This window comes from Manis javanica, chromosome 3, assembly GCF_040802235.1.
Source record: "Manis javanica isolate MJ-LG chromosome 3, MJ_LKY, whole genome shotgun sequence".
NCBI lineage: Eukaryota > Metazoa > Chordata > Mammalia > Pholidota > Manidae > Manis > Manis javanica.
The window spans coordinates 16,402,613-16,430,263 of NC_133158.1; the positions used below are offsets into that span (position 1 = coordinate 16,402,613).

Sequence of the window (27,651 nt, forward strand, 5' to 3'; positions counted from 1 at the left end):
TTTTGTGCTTGTTACTTAATTCTTCTGGCTCTAGGCATTTTGGAATTCCAATAGTAAAAAAACAAAGGGGGAAAAAAAAGGAAAGAGAGGGGAGGGGAGGAGAGGGGAAGGAAGGAAGGAAAAGAAAAATCAGTTAATTGAAGGCTAAGAACTTTTTCCTTACCCTGAAATGCCCTGGGGTGACAATGTATATCGCAAGACTTTCTGAGCATGTTACAATGCTCTTGAAAGAGTCTAATCTTGAAAGACGTTTTATCCCACAAAAGTTTATTTACCTATGTCGTCTTGGCTAGCATGCCATTTTTATTTCTCCCATCTTTGACAGGTTCTGGTTTTCCCAGGTGAAATAACTTGCCAGAGGGGTATAAACCCGTCATGACATACACTAATACTTTACTCAGCACCGACCCACTGTCTACCTCTTTGTGAAGAACACACATTTTTCCGTGAAACACCACTGAATGAATAATGAAAACCTCGAAGAATAGCACTTTGCATGTTGTTTTTTTTTTTAAGTAAAACTTCATCTTTTTAAGTTCGAATGTTCTACAGTTTGTAATCAAGTTGAGTTCTGGTATGTCTTCACATTCCATAAAAGCTTGTAATGACACATTTCATGCACAAAGGGAGGATTAAAAAGAAAAAAACTGCTTATAATCTGAATTTTTAATACTCCAAATTCTTGTGGTTTGTAACTCAGAATTTTAAAATGTCCTCTCAATTTGCATTGTGCCTGAGGGTTAATGAACTGGGCAGGGCATAGTGCTTACCAGTCTCTGAAAACATAAAACTTGAGTGTGGACTCTGAGATGGAATACTTGGGGTATGGGTCCTTCTCTACCAAAGGTGATCTAAGAATATTTTTCTTACCTTCTGTACTGTTTCTTTCCATTACTACCAATAAATAAACTACCAGTTATTGAGTGATGACTGGGTACCAGGCCCAGTGTTAAATGTAATCTCATTTAATTCTCACAACCACTCTACACAGTTGGTGCCATTCCCAACTGTGAGGACGAGGAAACTGGGTTTAAAAAGAGATTAAACAACATGAACGTGTCCAAGGTCACAGAGCCAACAGACCTCAGAGACAGGCTTTGGGCTGCTTCCCAAACTCTTGCACGGCACCACTAGTCTACACGGATTAAAAACAACTTGATCCACGACTGGCACAAGCCTGACAGCCCAAATACATGAAGAGCACCTGCTGGGTGTTCTGCGAGGTAAAACAACAGTCCCCAGCGTTGATAGGCTGTAAGTGACAGACATTATGTTGAGAGGACAGAGGGTCTCAGTCTGCGGATCTTGGACCAATCCTTTCCAAAAACATCCTTTTGGCATCAGCCTTTCTTATTATTGGCAAATCTTCCTTCTGGCTTATTTTTAAGCCACATAGTTCCAACCCAGCAGGCCTGTGGCTCAAGAGGCTGAGCCTTTGTTCAGTTTGCCACTTTGACCTTCATTCCTGCCTGTGCACTGGCAACCTGCTGTGTGCACAGGTCCAAGCACACAGCTGAAGCACGATCCTCCTTTCATAAGACAGTGCTCATGGCCCTTTAAATTTATGCATTCTTTCATTTCATAAGGCCAGGACAGGGACTTACAGACTTCTTTCCTCCAGTGAAATCCTTAAGTTATTTGGACATGGGAAAATAAAGATATGGAAGCAAAATTATTGTCAGATTTTAACAGAAAAAGAAGGAGGAAGTAAATAATGATACAGAATGAACATCTGCTAAAATAAGAAGGAAGAGAAGACAAGACAGCGATTACACAAGATGTCCTGTTTATGATCCTTTTTTAACAGAAGAGCACATCTTAAAAACGAAATAGGAAAACTCTGCAAATGGAAAAAAGGAAGTGGCTTCTGACCCTTGTCTAGATTCTGGAATGAACAAGCAAGCCTGATTATGATCAGTGTCAATCTTCCAATTTCTATGAAACTGTGGCTGTAAAGAAAGGCCTGTGAGTCATGAGCAATCGAGAGGAAATTAACTGCAATATTTACTGTGCAGATTCTGATTCACCATTATTTTTGGAGAAAGTCTGGCTGTCTTTAGTGGATGTATTTTTTGTGCTGTGGGATTCTCAGTTTTCTCAAGCTACATTAGTTAAGAATTTATTTAGGAGTTGATTTAAGTTTTATTTACATGCAAGATTCAGAAAAACCAGCAAGACTCCTGAATGTTATTTCTTAAAGTAAAACTCAGGGAAGAAATAAATTACCAAAAAATGTTAATACAGGTAAGGTCTACCTTAAGAAAACATGATAGGCAATAATTTGACCTTATTAAATAGATAAAGTAGGGGTTGGGATTCAATGGCACCCCCAATTCCTTGGCTGGGATTCATTAAGCACTTGCACCCACCCAAAGTTAACAGCCCTGATGCCCACCAAAAGGGAATGGTTAAATGAATTATGTATTTGTACATAATGAAATAGTAGGCAGCTTTAAGAAGAATGAAAAGAGAAATATGACACAATATGGAATAGTATGCATGGTAAGATTTCTTTCTCTCTATAAAAGCTCAGTAAGTACACTGACAAAGTCTAAATGAATCAGCATCTTCCTCTTGACAATGGTTATCATGGGGGGATGGGGATAGCAACTGAAATGTTTCTGTACTGTTTGCTTCTTTTGGTTTGTTTTTACACTGGATATTTAAAATTAAATACAGAGCTATAAATAAGGAGTGACATTGAAAAATATTTAAAAGGAGTGTATGCCCATCATTTCTAGCATTATTTATTAGAAATTTGGTCTTAGAAACAAATTTTCAAGTATAAACAACATTATTTATATTCCTCTTGGAAATTAAGTATGTCTTATTTCAACTGGTTTTGGTCACAGGGCTTATAAAGACAAAATAATTGTATGATTACATACATCCTGTCTTACTGTCCCTCACACAGATGGACATCAGTATTAAATGATGCTTTGTTATTTTTATTAATGATTTCCAATAAGAAGCCTCAATTGCCCAACGAGTCTGGTCCAGGAGAGCTGGATCAGCATTGGGAAAGGCCTGTGGCTTATCTTGGGCCACGCTTTTGTGTTGTCTGCATCAGTTTCACAATGATAAAATAGGGAGAAAAGAGGTGCATGACTTATTTTAGCTCAGAGAAAGACTGAGAGTTGACCAACATGGTAAGGACAGTCAGAAAATGAAAAGCACCATGGTATGATTATAAGGGCTGCTTTATGAAGAATATGGCTGTTTTTCTAATACATCATAATGCAAGAGACAGACAGAAGCGATACAAGTTTTTACAGCTGCGATGCTGGGGTGTGATAATGCAGATAAACCAGGCCATGGTCTGTTATTACAGGCCATTGTTTCGCTGCTGTGACTCTCAGCGATGGCAGCAAGCACAAGAGTCGCAGCAAAACCAACCAGGGCAGTCCTTAAAATCCTGAGTAGGCCAGGACAGGGGGATGGTTATCTACATGGACTCGTAAACTCCCATATAGGCAAAAGTGTATTGTATGCTTGTGCTTGGGTCAAGAAAAACAGTTTCATAATCAAATTTCAAATAAAAATAATTACCTATGAGCTCTGGAAAAGCCAAACCTCATAGACTGTGTTTTCTAAAATGTGAAACAAAGATAAGCAAAAATAGCAGCAGTAGTAAAAAGAATACTTATAACTATATTACTGAGAGGAAAACAGCACCAAAAATTTTTGACTTTACATTTCATTTGTTTATGGATCCAATGTAAATAAGAGTATACATGTGTGTATATAATTTATAAATCAAATGGCATCTTCTTGTTCATACTAACTTAAAATAGAAGCCTAATTATATGTATTTTAAAGTATGTTATTATAACATCTTTTAAGTTAAATCTTTGTGCATAACTTTATTTCCTTAGAATAAATGATCAGATGTGAAACTGCCATGTAAATGGTACATAAATGAGTTATAAAAAATATTTTACACTTAACCTGACTCTTCTTTGAACCCACAGCTTTACTAACCAAAGTTCCTTCTTGCCCAAGACTGTTCGGTGCCCCTGAAAGTGATGTTGCAAGTTACACAATAGCTCAAGGTTCTTAAGGGTCTGAAATGATTTGCACTTACCTTCCGAGGTTTCACTTTATCTTGTAAATCATACTGGCCAATTCCTTTAAAGCTGATTCCAAGCCACCAAGGGAGTCCTTGTTTATCCTGGAAGATGAAAAAACATGAGAACCAAGATCTAATTGTTAAGTGTTCTACAGGTGAAGTAATATTTACAATTTCATCTTTTAGCCAGTTATCAGCAAATCAAAATAAAGCTATCTTGTAAACAAAACACTATTTAAAATCCTAACTTATTATTAAAATGTCTCCAAATAAGTCAAAACTGACCAATATTATTAATACCATCAAAAAGGATTAAGTATCGTCGTTTGATTAAACAATTGCAGAAAAGAAATAAAATCTAAGTAATTTAACCTAAGAATTAATCCAGACTAACAAAGCCAGTTAACCATTAACAAAAGAAAGACAGAAAGAAATGAGAAAAAGCTCTTTGTTCTCTTGATTAGCAACCAGCTATATAAGCCACAAAAGTTTCCAAAGAATTACAACAAGAAAAGTGTTTCCAAATCCTGATGTTTATAATGAATATGGAAACACTTGAAAACACTTTTGGAGAAACTGTGTGATGAAGTGACAGGATGTCTGAACGATCATTATGAGGTACATATGAGGAGGGGAAGAAATTTTTTTTCCCCCCATAAATTTATCTTCTTGGTTTTAGGTTTGCCAAAGCAATGGCTATATTGACTTAGGGAAGGAAAATTTTAGGTTTAAACATATACCCAAATGCAAACAAATTAAGAATCAGTAGAAGTACAGTTGAATTGGTACATATTTTTAGTACAGGGTATCCTCATGATGCCACTGTTTATTATCCAATTTGAATTGCAAACATTGTTGTCATTAATTGAAAGTTACTTAATTGATCAATTATAAATTATTCCCCTTTTAAACAAGACTCCCTTCTTAACACTGTTTTATCCCTTATCTCAAAATACTTTTTAGTCAATCTTACAAATATCTGAAAATAGTGTGCAAATACAAAACATACTGATGGAATACATTGGTACTGCAAGTCATGCAAAAGCTTGATTTTATGAAGCTCTTGAAATGACACTGGAGATGGTCATACAAAGGCACTATCAAATGAATACCTGTTCGCATTAGACAGGTGAACATTAGAAGAGAGAAAAATCACCAAGAATAGTTACAGGAATAAGTGTGCCAAAGAGAAGGATCTGAACATCTCAGGACTAACAAAGGCTCTGGGAAAACATGTGAATGTAGAAAGTATATTGGGAAAAATAATGTGTCTTATAATGTGTTATAAATTACAAGATATAATCAAGTTTTTATTTTCTTAAGAAAATCCTATTTTAAATGCTGAAATGTCTAAAGACAATTTACATATATATGCATATTGATTTATGTTATTTAGAACATTACTGTTGCTCATTATCTCTCACAAAATAACATGGTCTTATGAAAAAGATTTCTCACGTAAAAGAATTTACCTTTACTGCATAATAATGGACTCCATAAGTTGGTAGAGCTTCTACTATTTTCATATACCTATGAAAAAAATGAATATATATTATAATCTCTTCTTATTAAATTAGTTGGAGGATCCTTTTGTGAAAAGTGATGTAAAGAAACATAATTTGTATCTATTTTTTCTATTAGAAACATGACTAATGTCTTTAACTAAAGTTGAAATAGAATAATTCTAGGGAGTAATATATTTTACCTTATCTAAATGTTAGGAAGTTGCTAACAAAACTTCAATTTCTAAAAGCTATGGGAAATGGTATTTCTGCATATTAAGATTTCTGTGGCTTAGAAATGTATACTGTATGATAAAACCAAATTATACGTATTTTTTAGTCTAAGCACCTAATGATGCAAACAATGAGAATCAACTGTTGGGTCATACTCATAATAAGTAATAAAGTTATTCTATATATTGATAGTAGTAAAACTTAGAAATATATACTTAATTATTAAGCCAAAACTCTAAGAAATATACACCTAAAAAAGGTGAATTTTATTATATGTAAACCTAATTTTTAAATATGTGCCCCTCAAAATAAAAATTAAAGCCATGATGCTTCCATTTGCTATTTTTAATTCAACAAGCATTTATTGTGTACCTCTAAGGATTTATGGAATGAATTAAATGTGTAAGACTTCCTCTCTGCCCACAAGGAATTAAGGTTCCTGTTTAACACAAGTGAACTTCTTAATGACATTGTGAAGATCAATTGCTCTGGACTTTGTAATCAATATTTTTATAATTAAAAAAAGTAAATGGTCTACTGTAAATGAATATAAGAGTTTAGGTAAATGTGCCAAGGTCAGGCAGCAATTACTGTGTAGCCATAGCCAGGATTCTAACAAAATGAGTTGGATTCCATAGTCTTGAGCCTTAACTACCAAATTAGACAGACTCTTATTTGGAGCCACTAAAGATCATGCTCTAGGGAAGTGAAAGGACTCTGTATTTAAGCGTGGATGCTTCATAATATGCTCATTAGCCTAACCTAAAATCCTTGGCAAATTGTTACTCCCATCCCCCACTTTTTTTCTCCTAGTTCAGAAAATAGAAACAGTAAGTTAAAATGTCAAGATTTAACTTCAGGACTGTTAATGTCTGATTTCTGCTTCAAAGATTGAAGAAGGTGTGCTATGATAAAAATTAGATTAGTGAATGAGGAGGGGTATGGGGGAAATGTATACACTGACCAGGGGAATAGCAATTTCATTTCTCACATGCTCTGAATTATATTCAGCAGGTTTAAAAAAAAAAAATTCTATGGTCATAAAAGTTATTCTATAATTCTTACAGCAATAATTTTACACTAGTTTTTATAATTTTACAACTTTAATATAGGTTGTGAACTGTTCTTAGTAAATGGATGGTAATTCAGTAAGTCTAAAATGTAGACTTATATCATGGCCTATTGAAATATATGCATGGTGTGTTCTTGGTAGCATGAAGAAATAGATTATCCAACATCAACACTGTGTGTTCCATCCAAAACAGAGTCACAAACAAGGCAACCAAGCAGCCTCAAGACAGGTGCTATCTGGCTCATACTGTATCAAAATCGCCTTAAAATCACTTTGCAATGTTTAAAATTGGGATTAAAAAATTGGAGTTTCCAGGTTTTCTTGGAAAATACCAGAAGATTTGGCAACATTTCCCTTGGATTCTGAAGCTGAGTAGTCTTAACTATGTAGGGCAAAAGCTCTCCAGTTTACCACAGTCCCCACCATTCCATATTGCCATACACTTGGCCTAAATTTCTCATTTTTGTTATCTGCCTGACAGTGGCAGTTGTCTAAATTGATAACACTAATGTATGTAATGACCCAAGCCATTTTACAATTCATGGTAGATATTTCTAACTAGATGAGGACTATCTACACACAAACTACACAACAGAATTCATTTCAGATGACTTCTTCAAATAGAAGATATGAAATTATATCTAAGCAACAGGAAAGAAAGATACTTACTGAACCACAGCTTGACCCCGAGTCAGACCTTTAATTTTCAAATAATGCTCAATCACCCTGTCCTCACTGTAAAACAAGGAAATGAAAAGTATGGTGATGCATGATAATATGCAGTACAGGCTCAATTTTAAGACTCTTACGTGGCTTCTTGAGAAACATTAGAAGGAAGGCCTTCACCAACCTGTCTGGGAGATAGATGCTGGCTGGCTTTTGTTCCTATAGGACATGAATTCCTAAACATCAGACATTTGACTGCCTTGTCATGACTTTTTAATTTATATTTTGTATAATATACTTATATAACACATACTAATATTTTAAAAAAACGTATTAGAAAAGGAAATATTTATTAAATGAAAAACTAATATCCTTTGCCATAACTGAAGGAATATAAGAAGTACAAAACAATATTATTAAATGCTAGTTGTAGAGCCTTGCAGGGGAAATTAAGAGGATTATAAAAGAGAGATCAGCAAGTATGAGGTATTAAAGACATTTCCCTTAAATTATTCAGAAAGATTTACAAAGAATTCAACTGCTTCTGAGTCTGTGTTCAATCTAAAATACTCTATTGTCACTCCTTGGGAACACACTGCTTTAGGAGAAAAGGGAAAAACTTGTTGAAAAGGAGAGAACTTGGCTGATGTCTATTAATATCACTCAGCTACTGTACCCTGTTTTAAGACCTGTAGCTCTTTTAGTCATATTTCAAGTAGAACCAAGAAGAGTAAATGTTTTTATCTCTATTCAACCGGATATCAATGGTAAACAGTCTTTTTTTTTTTTTTAAAGAAACTACCACTTCACAGTGATTCATTTAGAAGGTTCCAGGCTCAAGATGCAATATAGCCTCAGCACTTATTTCTACTGTTTACCTGGGAAATGTACTCCAACTTTCATATTGAAGCTATTCATGTTAAGTATTTATTTTGTAACCAGTTTTTTAGTGGAAGGAAAACCATCTTCAGGGTTTGGAGTCTTATATCAAGGAAAACATATTTTAAGAGATGTAAGTAATTCAAAGGGGAAAAAAGTACTTTTCTGGGAAAAATGTCATATGGAAATGAATACTATGGATTCCTTAAAATACAAATAAGACAGCTCAAAATACACAATGAGCAGGAAAACTCTGCTCGTTCAGAAAACTTCTGGTTACTGAGAAAAGCTCTGCCTAAGGAATTTGCATTTTACAGCACTTAGATTGCACTCTGCTAGATGAAGGCCACATTGCACAGTGGATGCGTACATCCTGCGTATGATGTTCACTGAAAAGCCGACTGTACAGACCCTTTATGCACTCAAATGAGAAGGCACACAGCCACTCTATAAATGACTACAGTGTTGGTATAATGATCTCCATCTAGCTTCGACGAGATCCATTCACTGAAAGGATCAAGGTCTGCTAATGGTTACTCTGGCACATTTGATGGGCAGGTTGATATTGCCCTTACTTGTGTTTCTTTGAATTTCCTAAAAAAGCAAAGCATGTAGTTCTCAATGGAGGCGGTGATAATGGGGTCACCTGCTACCTTGTGTTGGCTTACCAATAAGCAAGGGACGGATGCTCCTGCAGAGTTCTTGTTGGAAAGGCTGGCAGTGATTTTAAATCTTTCCTGGCATTCTCTTCACTAAAAAGAAGAGTAACAGAGTAATGACAGTCATTGTTACCTGAAATATGACCCAAGGGAGTCACCGAATGAAATCTGAAAAATAACTATCACACATGGGGCTCTACCAAATGTCAGCACGAATAAGGCGGTGGGCTCTACCAGAAACAACCCCCCGGCTGGCAACTCCCCAGGTCATCGGGCACTTTGAAGTTATTAAAAAGATTTTAAAAAATTAAAATAACAGAGTTAAACTGCCACTATCCAATTTCCTTACTCTCCTCATAAACTTGCAGCCATTTTCACTGAGTATTTCCTGTATGTATCTATTTTATTATGTAATTATTATTATAATCATGCATATTCTGTATTCTGTTTTCACACAGCATTCTTCAAAGTTTGTTATACACGTTCTCCATGTTTCTACAGAATCCTCATAATTAACCTTTAGTGGCTACACAATATTCACCATTTTGGAATACTGGTTATCATAAAACCATTCACAGAGTATCACTAATTTTCATAATAGATATCACTGCAATAAAAAGGTTTATGTAGACCTTTCTATTACTCATCTGTTATTTCCTTACCATCCTCTGAAATAAAATGGACCAAGTTAGCCACCTGCGGAAATCACTTGACCAGAAGATGACTTGAAAACACGTTTCTAATGAAACCCAAGGCACTCCTCAAGGTGCAACAATTGAACTAAAATGTACTGGTGTGGGGTCAGCTATTATCTAACTATAAAATGGCAAAGTTCTGGTTTTCAAAAGAGAAGGGTGTGGTGTTCATGGAACTTAACAGAAGGGAGAACAGGCCATATGACACAGTCACAGTCAGTCCTGCACTGAATGAGAGAAAATATTCTCTCACTGCCTCAAGTTCATAAGGAGGTAGTCTTTGAGGAAACAGACCTGACTCTCCAGGCATCATGAGAGCCGAGGATAAGGACATGAAAGGGCTACTCAAAATCCTGATGGAACCGGTGTTCACCGAACAGCATGTCGGCAACTCCTCTCCTTCTACTTCCCACCTCGTCGCGTCTTTACCACCAGCTACTCCTTGTTGAGAGGTTACCAAGAGCCAGGCACTAGGCAAAACACTTTTGGGGCATTATTTACCTCAATAAAGTCTCATCACAACTCTTCCCATACAGTAGATACTATTATTATTCATTTTACAGCTAAGAGTGAGGTTTAGAGAGGCTAAGCGACTTGCTCAAGGGCGTACAGCTACTGTGTGAAGGAGCCAGAGGGCAAGCCCAGTCTGCTTGGCTTTAAAGGCCAAGACCATAAACACTGTATTCTATTACTGGACTCCCTGACAACCTCCCAGAGCAATGTCTTAGAAAGCCAGCACGAGCCCTCTCATCTCTGGGAAGACACAGCTCCCCTTCATCCTCATCCCTCGTTACAAATGAAGACACTGAACCAAAATCCATCACGCATGCACTTTTACATTTAGCTTCCCTGGCGGTGCTCCACTGTAAACCATTGGATTGAAAGAGATGAGCCCCCATTTGGAGGACAAAATGTTGAGCCAAAATGCATCACCTCTCCAAACATTCATTCAATACTCAACAGATCAGTTGTTACAGGTCAAACTGGGGAACCAAGCATGGCCTGCAGACAGGGTTAGTTTGGCCCACACTGTACTGTGCTGTGCTAGAAATTACGTACTTTTGTCACTTGACTGAGTTTAGTGTAAGTGGTTCTCTTTCGATGCCTACAGGAAGTGTTCTGGTTCTGTCCTCAAGCTGCCTTACCTAGCCACAGGGCGACCAGGGGGACCCACTGAGCAAACTACATGAATGACTGACTTTCAGTAAGAACACATACTTAGAGGTGAGTGTCACTGAGCCTGGAGACACTGTGATTCGCCCCTGTCAACATTACATTTCAGAACCTGGATTATGGCCCTTCCTGAAGGTGAAACATCCGGCTTTACAAATCACACAGGAAATAAAAACTCACTTGGCTCATGGGGATAAATCTCTCTATTCATTTGAAATCTTGAGGTGTATGGCTTAACCACACTGACAATCTTGGGAAACTGGTTTGGGCTCCCTCAAAACCAAAATATACCACAATCCAATTTATTCATATTAAAGGTCACCTGTCAACTCCCAGTAATGATATTTATTTTTCTTAATAATTTCTTTTATGCTCTGTCCTTTAAATCCCATTTCCTTTTCAAACAAGCTGGCGTGTGTGTTTTTTTGAAAGACAAATATATGTATATGTTCTAAAATGACAGACTAAGGACACCATTTTTTGTTATTAATCATACTACTGACTATTATGTGTGTTATCTTCTGGGTCCATGCGAATTATACGCTGTGTTCCAAGAACTCAGCCTAACAGTCACCTGCTTCTTTGGATTATAGTTAATTTTGTGGCAATCAAGACCACACTAGAATAGAAGCTATTTATCATAAATTCATTAATTTATTTAGCAAATATGTATTAAGTGTATACTGTGTACCTAATATGTACAAGCAAGTGTCATATAATGGGGTTGCTTTTAACTTATGCAACACAGTCAGCCAAAAGACATAGGAGGGGAAATTTTATCTATCATTCCATTCAATAAGTTCATGGTTGAGAATAAATGAAAAACAGAAGGCTTGAAGCTGCTGCCCTTTAAGATGGTTTTAGTTCTTGTGTTCCCAAAGCACCAGCATCTCACAACACAGATTTTTAAATATTGTCTCAAACAAAAAACAAAAAATAGAAACTAAAACATGGTGCAGGCCACATAAAACATGTCAGCAGACCATTACCATCACCTTGCAATTTCTGACATAAATTATTAATAAAGAATGGATAGGGAGATGCCTTTGCAGCTTCTCCATGTCGTTTCTAGTTTTAGAAAATTTATTAACAGTACAAATTGTCAGTAGTGCATGAATAAAAGAGACACATAAGTCATTTCGGCAAATGTGGAATCTAGATCATCCCAAATGATTACATTCTCAGGAAATAATGCAGCCTTATTTCTTTGCATTAGAAAAGGTTTCTATTCTTCCTCCAAATCTGGTCATTTGTGCTATTGTAAAATATACTTCCCTTATGAATACATAAGATCAGTTTCCTATAAGAACCTACTTAATAACTCTTTTTTTTTTTAACAAGCATCTCCGATGCTGAGATGAACAAGCAGTGGACTTAGTTTAACACTAAAAGAGATGCACCAGAAGGATCTGAAGGAGCTGAGATAGGCAGCCTGGCAGAAAAATGGGTTAGACCTTCCAAAAACAGTGCACAGAAGTAGAAATCCAAATGGCCAATAGACAGAAGCAATTGTTCAGCTTCATGAGTACTCAGAGAAATGAAAATCAAACCCTCAGTGAACAACCATTAACACCCCAGACGGCCAAACTTGTAAAATTCTGACAACACCTAGTTTGCAAGAATATGCAGGTCCACAGGAACTCCCATATTTTGCTAGTGGGAATATCAATTGGTGTGCATGCCCCGTGACCCAGTGATCATTTCCTAGTCCTATCCCTTGAGAAACATACATAAGAGAATACAGTTTACAGCAGCATTGTTCACACTAAACCAAATAAAGGAAATACCAATTATTCTTTAAGAGTAGAAATGATACAACTGTAGGGTATTCATATGATAGGATACCATACAGCAAAGAAAATACACCATGTCTTCACACAATATGATGAATCTCACAAACACTTATCAGAGAAGCAAGACCCAAAACAATATATGTATCACAATTCTACATGCATGAAGTTCCAAAACAAGGAAAATGAAACTAGAGAGAATCATATACAGGTGACAAAAGTATAAGGCAAAGCAATAAGATATGTGCCGTAGAGTCAGAGCATCTCTGAGGAAACAGGATTTTGGTGTCACACACATACACACACACACACACACACACAGAACATAATGGGGTGCGTGGGATCCTGGCAACATTCCTCACCATGCATGCAGGTTTTATGCATTCTTCTATGTGATATAATTCACATAAAAAACTAAACCCAATATAGCTAGTGGGTAGAAATGTCAGTGCTGAAGAGCAAGTCCATTGCCTCTCAGAGGGGAAGAGCATCAGTGCAACGTGAGAAGTTAGAAATTACCAACTAAAAATGAGACCACCAGGGGGTTAGAAACACTAGCACAGTATTCTAAAGTTAATCCCAATCATTTTCAGAGTTTAGGATCAAGCAGGATTTCACATTTGAGTGGACTGACAGTTAACTGAGTGCTTATTTGTTCAACCTCCAAAGAGCCCCTGGGTTGGGGAATTTGCTGGGCAGTCTGAGGCCTTGTGGATCCACTGAGCTTGCAGGCGAAGCCAGGTCTGGCTTTAGCACAGAAGGCTGTGTCTGGCTGGCCAGCAGGCAGGGCAGGGCAGGAAGCTTGCTTTTAGGAATCAAGATCAACTTCATAATCTAGAGGAAGGGCCTGAAAGCAGCCGTATGGTGAGCACGGCCTGGATGGAGATGTCTCTGCTTTCCCCCAGCAGTACATGCACTCACCCTGCCTGGACATTCCTGACCCACGGGGCAATGGAAGTGTTATTTTAAAGATGCACTTGAGCAGAACTGCTAACGGGGATTGGTTCTCCAGGTCCTAGCCAGACAGAATGCCCATAAATCTACAAGACTTGCTACTTCTCACTAAGCCAGAAGTTGCTTTTCATCATTTCAGCAAGCATTCAGATGTCACAATGAAGAACATGCTTGCATTTGACCTGATTATCTCTGCAACCCGTCCTTTAGGCACTCCAGATTCGTATTCTGACAGCTTAACTGAACGAAGAGCCCATATTACCCACCATTTAGCCACTGTGACTATTTTTCAGGCAATGATTCCTTTTGGCTTTCTCAGAGCCCCCTTTCATGGGCTCTTGTTTTTCTTTACTGACCTCAAAAGCCCCATAGGAATGTGCCAATCTCACTCATTTTTGGAGATGGCCACATAGTTGGTGAAAGTGAGGCCCCCTTTGTGTGTGCGGGAGCACTTGTGAGGGAACAGCCACCACAGCAAGTGTGTGCACCTGTTGGTGGCTAACTGGGAACTTGTTCACAGTGACAACTGGCCACCTGCCATTCTGTGGTCAGAGTGCAAGGGAGTCTAGGAGATCAGCAAACTGGGAATGCCGGTCTTCCCAGGACACAGGAATCACACTGAGTTCCCTTGAAGATTGTAGCTGTCTATGCTTGGTGTGGGGACATCCTAGGTTTCCAGCACAATTGGAAAAAAAAGCCCAAGTCCCAAACTCCCTGTTTGTTTTCTATGCTGAAACTCTTCCTTACTGAAATCTAGAACCAAGGTGCCTAAAAAGCACATGTAGAATATAGTGCTCCAAAGGAAATGTCTGCAGAAATTTTACCACATTCAGAAATAAACTAGGCTATTTAAAAAGTAATGGGTCTGGAGTCTTTTCATTTGCATGTCAGCATAATTCAAAATCCGGATTTCACAAAAACGTATGTGCCGATGTGAAAAAGCTGTAATTAACTGATGTTTGAATACTCAAGGTAAAGTCTATCATGTAGCCTAACTATCATCAGAAATTAGAAAAGGGGTGTGTCAAGGGGCCTCTGAGGGCTTGGGCAAGTCATAGCCAAGAGTGCTATTTTAATACTGGGTTCCATGCAAACTAAAGATTTACTATCATTAGGAATTGTGCTAATAAGAAACATTTGCTAGTCTTCTGGCTTAACTTGTACCGACCGTGATGATAAGCCACTTCCTTATCTACTTGCTAGAAATCTGTGGTGTCCCATCAAAGTTTTGCATTCTACTGAAGTGATGGGCTGTGGTAATGATCGTAACAGTCAGAAAAAGAGCATTTAATGTCTGCTAAATGGCATAACATTGCCAAGTCAGCTACTAAGCATTCAAGCTGGATCCAGTATTTAAGGATGACAGCTTGCTTAAATTTGTCAATATTAAAAAGAATTTTGGTTAATGTGTATAAACAATAGTTTCCTCCACTAATCTACTTGCATTGATCAACACTTGGTAATTAGCAGTTTAAGGTATACTGTCAGTTTACTTAGAGCAGTTTTTCACTGGCTAGACTACCCTCAAGTCACTCTTTTTTAATAAAAAAAAAAATCACATTTCTCCCAGTTACCTGGAAACTTGGCTTTCAATGATGAATCAAGTTTATTATTTCCTTGACTTCATAAGGAGGGAGTTCTAACAGTGAATTTCTCTCTACTAATTCCTAGGTAAAGGCATATTAAAGGTGACAAGTGTAAGAAAACAGAGTAGTTAGCACATTCCCATGGCAGACCTGCGGCATCAGTATTATCTGAGAACTTGTTAGAAATGTAAATTCTCTGGCAGCACCAGACCTGCAGAGTCAGAGGGCTGAAGGTGGGACCCAGCAATCTTTTAATCAAATGGCTTGAGAACAATGGCTATAGGATAATGGAATAAATGCATCATATAGCACGGGGGAATTTTTAAGAAAGAGTTAGGAATCAACCATTTAAAATAGGAAAGAAGGTTAAGGATGCTGAGAACAGCCCAGGAGGTTAGTTTCCAGAGACTCCAGGAGGCTGACACAGCAGGGATGCCAAGAACACTGTTTCCCCACAGATGCTTTGAACAACAGCTCTCACTCCCTGGGCATTACTAGGTGGCAAAGACTGAGCTAAACACTCTGACTGCATCCCCATTTCACAGATGTGGAAACTGAGTTTAAGAGAGATTAAACTCACACAGCAAGGAAGTAGCAGATGTAACACCAAACCTCTGCTTTAACCACATAGCCTAACTCCTCCAGGATCCCAAAAAGTGAGAACAGAAAATGGGGAAGGAGTAGGTGGGGAGTGAAGAGAGGCTTCTGTCCGCTTGACCTGGGGCTTTGAAATTGATCATTATGGTGTCCACCTAATGATTCTATTAAAATGCTGGTTTCATGGGTGAGGACAGACAGTGGCTTTTTAAAACTAGATTAAACTGGATTGGCCAAAGACTAGATTAAGCTGCATGAGAGATGTGAACACAGATAATCATTCAGTGTTATTACTCAGTGTTCTTGAACCAAAAACCGAAACAACTAGTCTGTCATGCGCCCTTAGTAGCAAAGATACCAAATTTAGTTAAAATTTTTAATTTTATTTAAAATCTACAAAATCAGACTCTAATCATTTCCAGCAGAATTTTAGACCTGGGTATCCAAAATCACCTGATACTCACTTTAGGTACTAAGCCCCACAGCCTATCAAGGGCTCCTAAACCACACCAGATACTCCTGACACCCAAGTTTTCATAGTGACCCCCCAAATTCATAGTAAGATCTCTACCCCTGACAAGTTTCTGCTACATGATATAAAGCCTGGGAGAGATCGAGAAAATAGGAAACTAGCCATCACTTTCATTTCTACTCAATCACACATAGAGGCAGAAAGCTGGGGCTCAAATCCACTCAGTGTGTAATGCCATTACCAATAGGGCAAATAATTAGAAGACTGCCTCCAGACTGAGGTAATTTCCCAAAACAAAGTGCCGTTCATACTCTGCACCCCTCCAGGCAAACCCCAGCCAGCCGGTGAACCCCTGAGTTCCCAGATGGGGGACCAAGGCCGACCCCACACGTGAAGACTCACCAAATGCCCTGTACCGTGGGGTGCTAGGTCCTGAGGACCAGCTGGTTGACTGGTTTTCTGGGACTCCAGGTCGGAGCAGCAGAAGGGGAAGAGGGAGAGGAGGCAGTGGTGAGGGAACAGGAAAGCTGGGGTGGAGGGTGGGGGAGAGGGCTGGAAAAGCTGCCTACTTGGGCCAGACCTCTTTCCCTCCCCTCCCAAGTCACAGTCTTTCCATTCTTGGAATTTCCTCCCCACCCCTTGTAAACATTTCTTGATCACACCTCAAGCCTAATCAGGTTGTAGTCACTTACAAAGTGGAAAGTGAGAATGTAGAGGATTCTCCTACTGAATAGAGGGATGCCCCCCACAGCTGCTGGGAAAGGGGGCCCCTCCCTCATCCTGAAAAAAATTAAGCTTTATCACCGGTTCTGGTGTGAGCAGGCATCCCCACAGGCCTCTGCTGCTCCTCAGCTCCCTCAGAGACATAAGGCACTTCTCAGGAGCCTGCTGAGTGGCAGATGAGTGCTCAGCATTTTGCTTACGGAAGCTCATTTAACCCTCACAATGAATTTAGACATAGGTGCAAATTCTAATTTACAGATAAGGAAACAGATTTAGAGAGGCTACAAAGCTGCGCACCTGTTCCAGCAGAGCAAGCACATGGCAGGCAGGATTTGGATACAGAGCTTCCATATACTTAGAAACAAACCAACAGACCAAGCAGCCAGCTGGCCCTAGACTTGTGATGTGCATGATAAGGTCTGGACTTAGACCTGGATTCAGTCCCAGGTCTCCATGGTGGTAGGAGTGTGGGCTTTATTAAGTAAACAAAACTTTGTGAACCTTAGTTTCCTCGTTATAAAAATAGGGACAGTGAACTGACTTACAGGGCTCTTGGGAAGATGACAACAGACTGGCATGAAAGCACCTCCTATGCTTAATAAATGTGTTCTTTCCTTTCTGATCAGAGCATGTGAAGCTAAAGATTTTACCACTTTCTCCCACCGCTGTCAGACCAGGCGGGGGTTGGATTATTCCCATTGTGAAGAATTCCCAGTGGGCGATCTACATTAGAGTTGCCAGATTAAATATTAAGGACATACTTCAAGAAAACATTATTCGTTATCTGAAATTCAACTTTAAGTGGACATTCTATATTTTTATTCGCTAAATCTGGCAAGCCTAAAGGTTGGTAATAAGCCAGGCAGGACAAGAACTTTGGAAGCAACTTTCCAACACGCAAAATGTAAGCAGTTTCATGACTGGTTGACAGATTCCACAGTAACTGGTAAAGTTCAGCCTTGAAACTTGCTCTTTCAAAAACACAGCCAAACCATGGAATTTTTGTCAGATTTTCCTTATCTCAGAACTCTACTCAAAGGCAAGAAATCTGCTTGTGTTCTAGGTAGGAATAGTGTCCTTTCAGCTGGAATTCCTTTGCTATTACATTTTTTCTGTGGCCTCCTTTATAACAAAGGACAAATTACTTCACTCATCCACATGCTTGATAGGGATCAACTGTCAAAAACTATTTTTTCTTACATCTTAAGAATTTCTAATAAGAATGAAAAGGTGAGGAGAGATGTTTCTAAATATCAGCCAGCTTGCTGAGATTCCAGAAGTGATCACTTTGAATCTTCAGCTTTTAGAAGAAACACAACCCGTAAGAATGATTTAGGATGCGAAGCAGGTTAACATGAAAAATCTGTATATAGTTAAAATAAAAATATCCTATAAATTCTTAGAGGCAGAAAGTATAAGGGTGGGTGCCAGGCACAGGGGGAGGGAGGGGATGGGGATCGTTGGGTGGGCACAGAGTTTCCATTTTGTAAGATGAATCCATCTGCTCTGGAGCTGGATTGCACAACCATGTGAACACTCTCAACACTGCTGAACTAGACACTCAGAAATGGTTAAGATGGTAAATTTTATGGCATGTATATTTTACCACAGTTAAAAAAAATTCTCTCTCATACAAATCTGGAGTTAGAAAAAAGGGCACGTGGAAGAAAAGCAATCAATGCAGACAGGGGTTTCTTACAAAAGAATGTAAAGTTGAAGAAATGTTTCTTTCCTGGGAAATTTCCTACTAGACAAGTGAAAATTATTTATGGTCAACTTGAGGTCCCAAAGCATTATGCCTTCTTCCTGCATGTGTGACTCAGTGTGTCCTCCTTGATCACACAAAAACTGGATTAATCACATCAGCTATTTGAACACAGATAATAGGACTGACCAGGCGTTACGTTGCCACTTGGTGTTGCTTGAATCAAACCTAAAGGCGCTGAATTGTGTGTCAGTGAAGGAATGTGCAAGTCATCCCTCAAAATGCCATTCCTTAGCTCAGGTAGACTCTGGACGGTTTGTACTCTGAGGAGTGTAAGTTCAGGTCCCCCCATTCTATTCATTCTGAGTGCCGAACAGGCAGATGTCTTAGCCAGTCGCTCACTATCAGAAAGCCCAACCAGGCTGACTCTCATGTTAGTGCCAAGGAGCAGTGACGGGGTGATGGCCCCATTCACTCCTGGAGAGGGAATTTAAGAACCCAGATAGGTCAGAGAGTTATTGCCTGCACAGGATGGATCCTCACTGTGGTGTCAGTAGCTGTTAAAAGATATAAGGTAGAACTTAGGGTTTCTTCTTTTTGTTTACTGACATCAAGCTTTAAAATGCAAAGTGTTTTAAAATGCATACTACTTTAAGCTGTGAATGCAAAGCCCTCAATTCCCAGGAGATCAAACAGACTTCATCCTGTTTTAGTTTTCTATAAAGAGATGAAACCTTTTCCCTCACATGGTCATTGTAAAGTCTAAATGAGGTAACAGTCTGAAAATGGGCTCTGTGAACTGCTAAGAATTATAAAAAAAAACGAAAGTACATTTTTTTCTATTCAAACACAGGCACAATGTGTTTTTTTCCCCCCTAAAAGCTAAAGGGCAAAAGAGCTTAACTCTTTAGAATACATACACCACGCAAGGCATTGACCTGCTCCAGTGACATGGGTTACATCACATCATCCACGCACCCATCCTTCTCCACAGGTAAGATCACCACCCCATATCACAGATGGGAATACTGAGATTTTAAAGAGGTGATGAGCCTTACAGAAGTCCACAGGGATCTTCGGGGCTGAGCTATGGGGCTGATAAGGCATTGCTGCCAGAAACAAGCTGTGCAGTGTCATCTGGCAAGTGGGTCCAGGAGTTCCCCAAGGCCTCCCCGCATGTGCATTATCAGCCTGGTCGAAGAGATACTGTTAAATATTTTTTTGGATTCATTTTTGAGAAATTATCAAGTGGAAAAGCAGAGTGGAAATTAAAAGGAAGAGGGTTCAAATCCAAGTATGGTGGAACAGATATGAGACCTTGGCTGCCAGGTCTCAGTCTCCACATCTGTAGTACAAGGATCTCAACAGCTACAACTTGATGACAAAATGATAACACGGTGAGTAAGAGTACCTGGCACCTAGCAAAGAATCATAAAAGCAGTGTGCATAAAGGCGGTGCAAGAGCATGAGCTCTGCCACCAGCTGCCAGGGATTGAATCCCAGCGCCACATCTTGCCAGCTATGTAACATGGCCAAGTTACTCAACTTCTCTGGGCCTTGGTTTCCTCATCAGCAAAATAAGGATAATAATACTACCTAGCTCATAGAGTTAATACAAGGATTAAGGGACTGGATATTTAGGAAGCATTTAGAAATGAGTATTCCATGTGCCAGGCACTCCCCCAACCCCTTCACATGCATTTTCTCTCTTGATTTTTCACAGCAGCCCATCGAGGAAGAGGTTATGTTACCCATATGTTACCCCATGCCTCAAACCTGGGAGAGCATGCATACTGGAATTAGAAAGGGCAGAGAGATTCCCAGACATATACATCAAAAAGCAGGTTTGTAGAATTCTGTGTGGTCCCACCTTTCTCCATGGAACACCTGTTTAGACACCTACCAGAGGACCTTCTCTTTTAATAACCCATTTAACACCAAGGCAATCTGCAAGGCCCAGTGGAGAATGAAAAAGCAGACCCCTGTACTACAAATCATTAAGAATAGCAAGGTAATGACAGAAGAGCATCAAACCAAGCATGCTTGGGGGCTCCTGAGCAGGGTTCCCTGTGACTGCACAGGTCACACACCCATGAAGCATGCCCTGCCATTAGGTTTTTGCCTGGTAGGTTTCCACTGTCTTAATTGCTTCTTTCTGCCTGCCTGGCCTCTGTGCCCAGAGCTGAATGAGCCTGTTCAGAGAGGCACACAGGCCTCTGTAGCCAGCAGGTCCTGCCCAGGGCCTCCCCCAGGCTGCGAGGAATCCCAGGCCAGCTGCTTCAGGCTGGCAGGGACAGGCCTGATGCCTTGGGCTGGGAAGTTTCCGTTAGGCAAAGCGGGTGGTAGTCCACGAATCTTACATTCATTTTGAAAGAGGACATGGTGTGGGAGATCTTTAAATCACTGTGCTAAGCTCTGAGTTTTTAAAAATACAAAAGAACATTAAAAAAAATTCTGACAAGTACACTATATTTTCACTGTCAATAAATGACAACACAGTGATGTGCAAAGACAGAAAACTGTAAGTACTTCTATCGTGAGACAACTGTTAGTCATGGCAACAATCATAATAGCTTGATTTTTTTCTGCCTCTGCCATAAACCAGGCAGTGTGCAAAACACTAAAATACTGCACTGCATATTTGAAAGCTGCTGAGAGAGTAGATCTTACAAGTTCTCATCACAAGAAAAAAAATTGTAACTATGTATGGTGATGCATGTTATATGGACTTACTGTGGCGATCGTTTTACAAAATATACATATATCGAATCATTATGTTGTATACCTGAAACTAACACAATGTTATATCCCAATAATACCCCAATATTTATGTTTTTTTAAAAAAAGAACCATAATTATCCCTATTTATAGATGAAGAAACTGAGGCTTAGGGATATGTTCGGTAACTTAGCTAAGATGGCTTACCAGTGAGAGGAGGAACCTGGAACCAAATTTAGCTTTGCCTTAACTTCAGAATCTACATGAATCCAGTTTCTAAGACGGTGGAGAGGTCTGTGTGTGCAGGAAAGAAAATAATAGAACTTCTAATGATACTTATTTGCTCCATTTCTTTGAATGAGAGAAGTTCCTCTCATTCCTTTTGATGCATTACTCTTTTGTGACCATTTTATAATGTATATGGCATTGGTTTAGTTCTGCATGTATATAATTGTATAAATAAATAAGAAATATAACTTATGGAGAATGAATGGGGCAATGTGATCAAAAAGTTTAGAAGCCTCTGTACTAGGCGGCAACTTATTGACCTGTATTTCTTCATATACATATTAGGAGTTTGAATACATTGGTATATTTTTTTAGAAAAACAGATAACATTTATATATTTATATATAATGCTAAATATGTAAAACATTTTTTTCTACTTCATATATTGCAATCATCTTTCCATGTCAATAAACATTCACCTATAACAATATTTTTTGCTGTAAGTACTAGTCTCCTGAAGAACTAATTTTGACAGATAAGATCTGATGATTTACAAAAAGGATCTGACAGCTATCCCTGCACTTCCATGCTTCACTCCACCCCTGCCCCAATTAACGGCGGAATATAATTAAGTACCTGGAAGCCAGAGATTCTTGTTAAAAAATGCATCTCTCTTCCCAAAAGAATTGAAATCAGGGCCTCAAAAAGATAATTTGCAACTCTGTGTTCATAGCAACATTATTCAGAAGATCCAGAAGGTGGAAGGAACCCCCAAGTGTCCACCCATGGATGGATGGATAAATAAAATGTGGCATATGTACAATGTACTATTCAGCTTTAAAATATAGGAAACTGCCACATATTGCAGCATGGATGAATCATGACATTATGCAAAATGAAATAAGCCAGGCACAAAAGACAATATTGTGTGCTTTCACTTACATAAGGTACGTAGAGTAGACAAATTCTGAGACAGAGTAAAAAGGTGTTAGCAGGGGGAGGAATGGAGACATGTTAGTGTTTACTGGGGACAGAGTTTCAGTTCTGCAAGATGGAAAGTTTTGGAGTTGGAAGGTGGTGACAATTTGCACAGCAATGTGAATGTACCTAATACCACTCAACTGTGTGTGCTTAAAAATGAGTAAGGTGGTAAAAACAGCAGCAGCAAAAACCTGCATCTCCCCAGAGTAAATGAGATTTAGTGGGAAGTGGAAGCAAACCGTAAGTCTCTATTCTGTACCAGGCACCCTGCAGGAGCTTTATCGCGTTCATCATCTCAACAAAGTAGATGGTTTGCAACACCACCAGCAGATGAGGAAGGCTCGTTTCAAACTCAAGGCTGCCTGTCTGAACCCAGAGCCCAGGCCTTTCCCAGTGTCTCCTACGAAGGATGTAGCGTGACTGTGGTTCAGCAATAAGAGGAAGTCAGTCTGCCTCCATTACAGCTCTTGCTGGTCCAGTGCCTCGCACACTGAGGCAGTTAATCCACAAAAATGGAGTGGAACGATGAAGGAAAGGAGAGGTATTCCAAGGGGCCTGGTGATCCAGTGCTCATTTCCTGCCTCCTCACTCCTAAGCTATCTCAAGTGACTAAAATTAGACTCAGGCCACTCCTTTGATAACACCACTTAGGGTAGAGCCCACTGCCTGCTGTCCCTCAGTGGCTTCTATCGGGGACATCAAGGACCCAGTAGGCCTCCTTACACAGGTGTAAGTTAAAATAGCAAGTGTGAGATAATCGAGGAGACCTGGAGACCATAGATCTGGTCTTGTCTACCTGAATTGTCACGGCTATGTCGTTCCTTAGTTCAACAGCTGTACAACGAGGGTTCAAGTGCATGATATTGGACAGCTCGCATATTCAATCCTTAGAGCAGGTGGAAAAATGCCCACAGTAAGGGGTGGATATTCTTTCCAAACTCAAGGCTCTTCAGAGCTTGATGAATGTTTACCCTGCCTAAGCGTTAATGGAATTAAAACCAAGGAGAAGAACGAATCTAACGGCGTATGAAGAACAGACTTCCCCAAACTGCTTATCTTTTAAAGGCAATTTAATACTGAGCTTTCAGCAAATATATAAACCCACACTTTACAAAGTGAAGTCCACAGAACACTAGTTGGGCAAGATGCTCACACATCACTAACAAGTGTGGGAAACACTGTTTATGTGTCTGCTGGGAGATTTGCCATGTCCAGGAGCAGACTGGAAACTTATTTAAAAAAAGCTTGAACTTTGTTTAACTTTTAACCAGGTATTTCCCAGACTTATTTGTCCATGGTTCCCTATTTTTAATTACTTTGTTTGTTTATTTAACATAACAACTCTTAACATGTGGCCAAGCCATTGGGAAATGTTAAAGCATAATATGGTAATATAAATATAATGTCTCACAAAGTTTCTTAATCCCCCTTTTAATGTGAAGATAAGATACCAACCTCACTGGGTAAAAATGAGGATTAATAAGTTGATGTTTGTAAACTACATAAAACAGCCAAGCACAAGTATTTATGAATCATTAAAAATAAATTAATTCATGCACTGAACTAATATACAAAAGAACTTGTCTGTATCTTTAAGTCAAACCCTAAAACACAGTCATTTCACAGGGACAGAGAAAAGCTGCTCTCAACAGTTTTTTCACAAAAGCATTTTGCTTATTCATTAAAACCCTGGCCTGAAATAAGACAGAGACATTCCTTTTCTGTCAAGTCAGCTTTCTTTATTCTGCCAGCAAGAAAACTAATGATTCTTACAAGTTTGTATTGAAATACAAAAGAGGAGACTCCTGACAGTGGTAAAGAGGAGAAATTAGCATGGAGTCCTAATTCTGCCACTCTCTAGCTGTGGGACAGAGACGGCAAGCCACTCACTCCAAAGCTCAGTTTCCCTATCTGCAAAACGGGGATGCTAATAGTGCCTATTGTCACAGGGTTGGTGTGAATGTTAAACATAGTAACAATGCCACCTCATCTTACTACCCTGATGGACAGTGACTACAATGGGGTGTGTTGGGGGGGGACTTGATAATATGGTTGAATGTAGTAACCACAATGTTTTTCATGTGAAACCTTAATAAGAGTGTATATCAATGACACCTTAATAAAAAAAATAACAATGCCACCTAATAAAAAAGAAACTGAGTTCCAGAGATGTTAGTTAACCCACAGTTCTACCAAGCAGTTAAATTCCAGAGCTCCTGTCTTGACTACTGACTGCTTCTGCATTGACATGAGTAAGTACTCAGCACAGCACTTAGCCCAATGGGAACTGCTATTTTTTTTTACTTTAACTGACTTTAAAGGCCCCGGAAATGGAATGATATTTTAGAGCTTTCTTGCTCTAGAGGTGTAAGAACTAGGGGGAGAAGTTGTCTAAAGTCTTTGATTCCCACCCCCACCCTTTCATTAACTACTCTGGGAGCATACAGAGAAGTTCCTTTCCCATGGGAAATAGCTGCATTTTGTAGCGCAGCTGTAAGTTTGAATTATCACAACCCATTTGAAGCTGGGGGACAATATACCGTCATTGTGACCCAACACTGAATTGTAAACTGTAGTCACTCACTTTTTCTTGTAAGCAGAGGTGCCTTAATCCTAGTTACTTGGTAACTTTCACCTTTCTGGATCTTTAAAAAAAAAAAAACTGCTTTGCTTTTTACAAACTCATTTGTGGCTGGCTCCGTGATAAAGCTTTGCCTCCTTGCCGTGTCAGCGTTCAGCGTTCGGGAATTCTCTGTGTTTGTCTGTGTTGTGTTACCCGAGTAGCTTGTTATCTTTGCAGCTGAAGGGCTGACTTGGAAATTCAGACTGTCAACTATTTAAAGAAAATCGAAGTCCCCACTCCACTATTTTAATTAACTTTCAGAGAGCCAGGCTTCCTACTGGTTATGATAACCTAAAATATTCTTAAGGAAACAGGGCAGGAAGCAAAATAGATAGGGGTGGATTGTTATTTTTAAAGGCATTCCAGGAAGAAGAGATTGAGCAAAGTCATGAGGGCAAAATAGTATAGGCTATGAGGAGGGAAGAAAAGAGAGCATGAACAGTAGCATACGGGAGATTAAAATGTATGATGCAGATTGAGTAGAGCCTTGAATGATTTGTGCAAGTCAAGAACAATGATCAAATATAAGTCTTAGGAAGAGATGGGGGGTATGTGCAGGTGGTGGTATGCAGTGGAATAACAACAGATCTGGGAACTGGCTATGGGACATAGTCTCTTAGAGCCTAAATCTTCCGTCTATTAATTTGTTAAATGAGGATGATAACAACTGTGGTGGGAAGTGAATGAAATCGGGCAAGGGCTTGATTATGTAGAAAGCAGACAGTACACACATAACATTCTTTTCTGGTCAGGTTGACTGGAGGAGAATGAGGGCTGAGAAAGTAAGCATTCTGATACTGAGAAGTAAAGAAGGAAGTTTTGATGGAGAAAAAGGGTGGGAAGGGAAAGGGGAAATCCTTAGAGATGATTCAATTTGAGAAAGAGGGAGATACTCACAAGGAGTGGGTGCCTGAAGAATTACAGGCCTAATCATGGTTTTAGTTGAGAATGCCACAGTGTCCTAGGCTGGGAAGGTAATCAAGGATATATTTATGGTCCATGTTTAAACCTCTGTGAGTAAACTCAGTGAAGTTTTAAAAGCCAAAAGCTGCAACCACCAATATGTAATTAACAGAAAAGTGGAATTTGGAATTGCCGCTGAGACAGCCCTTCAAAGAAAGCCAAATTCTAAGGAAGGAAGATCCCAGCCTGCGTATTTGCGCATCCTCGGTATGTACACTGGGGCTGACACATTTAGGCATTCAGTAGATGCCATTGGATAAATCAAAGAGTTCTGTATAATTTTCATTCAGTGATATCAAGAATGTGTAAATTCCACTTCAGCACTTTCCCTCCTTTAAGGAATTTCACTTTGCTTGTTCCTACCTGAGAAACGTCACTTAAGAAAATAATCACGGGTAACCACAATCCCAATGACACAAAGATGTTTATCACAGCATTAGTTATATTAGCAACGAACAGGCAACAATTCATATTTGAAACAACAGGGGAGTGGTGAATCAGTCCATTGATTTGATGGAATATCAAAGTGGTGATGACAGGAACTGTTGTAAGCACTTTGTAAATATTAATTCACTTAATCCTCATAATCCAATTCAAAGACTTGGCTGGGTATGTATACTATTAATGTCAGTCCCATTTTATAGATGAGGAAACTGAGGCTTGGAGAGTTTGAATAACTTGTTCAAGATAATACAGGTAAATAACTGGCAGACCTGGGACTTCAGTGAGGCTGGTTCTAGCATATCTGCTCTAAGTACTATACAACATTGCCTCATGATATTTTATGTTGCCTGATTTTCTTAAATTATTTTTACAACAAATTTTGAGAGGGAAAATATATCCTCTCCATTCAAGGGAGGGGGAGATCAGATAGGGAGGAGGTGGTTAGGAATCAACCAAAATTCTGCTTCATTCTAAATCCAATGACAAAAGTGCCCTTTTTAAAATTTCTTCTTTTACCTTCAGCAGCAATAACTAATGCTTGCAAAACAATTTAGAATTTAGAAGGTCCTTCCACATCATTCTTCGCCTCAAAACCACCATGCAAAGTCACTATTTCATTAAACCCAATTTAAAGATGAGGAAACCGAGGCCCAGAAAAGACAAATGGCTCACTCATGGTGCTAGTTTCTGGATTCGCAGCCCCATGTTCTGTCTACTACTCAGCATGCTTTAGACAATTTCAAAACAGTTTTTTTCCACTTCTTCAGCCAGGCAATCACTCAGGAAACCACCAAGAACAAAACAAGTTGAAGTTAGGAAAACGACAGGTTCGAGGTTGGCCAAACTAATTTACAATCTTGGAGCCTTAGGGCCAAAAGGTCTGGGCAACCAAAGGGACTGCCCCTTTGAAACCTCTGC

General features: G+C 39.1%; 1 protein-coding gene across 5 annotated transcripts in view; it reads right to left on the reverse strand.

The window, feature by feature from the left end:
• FRMD4B (FERM domain containing 4B) overlaps positions 1 to 27,651 on the reverse strand; it is a 294,561-nt gene that overhangs the window by 30,431 nt on the left and 236,479 nt on the right. For all 5 annotated transcript variants that reach the window (XM_017669988.3, XM_073230889.1, XM_073230891.1 and 2 more), the window contains 4 exons: positions 9,091 to 9,174; positions 7,547 to 7,612; positions 5,542 to 5,599; positions 4,085 to 4,171 (listed from right to left, as the gene is read on the reverse strand). In XM_017669988.3, coding sequence (XP_017525477.3) covers positions 4,085 to 4,171; positions 5,542 to 5,599; positions 7,547 to 7,612; positions 9,091 to 9,174 — 295 coding nt within the window. The remainder of the gene's footprint in view (positions 1 to 4,084; positions 4,172 to 5,541; positions 5,600 to 7,546; positions 7,613 to 9,090; positions 9,175 to 27,651) is intronic.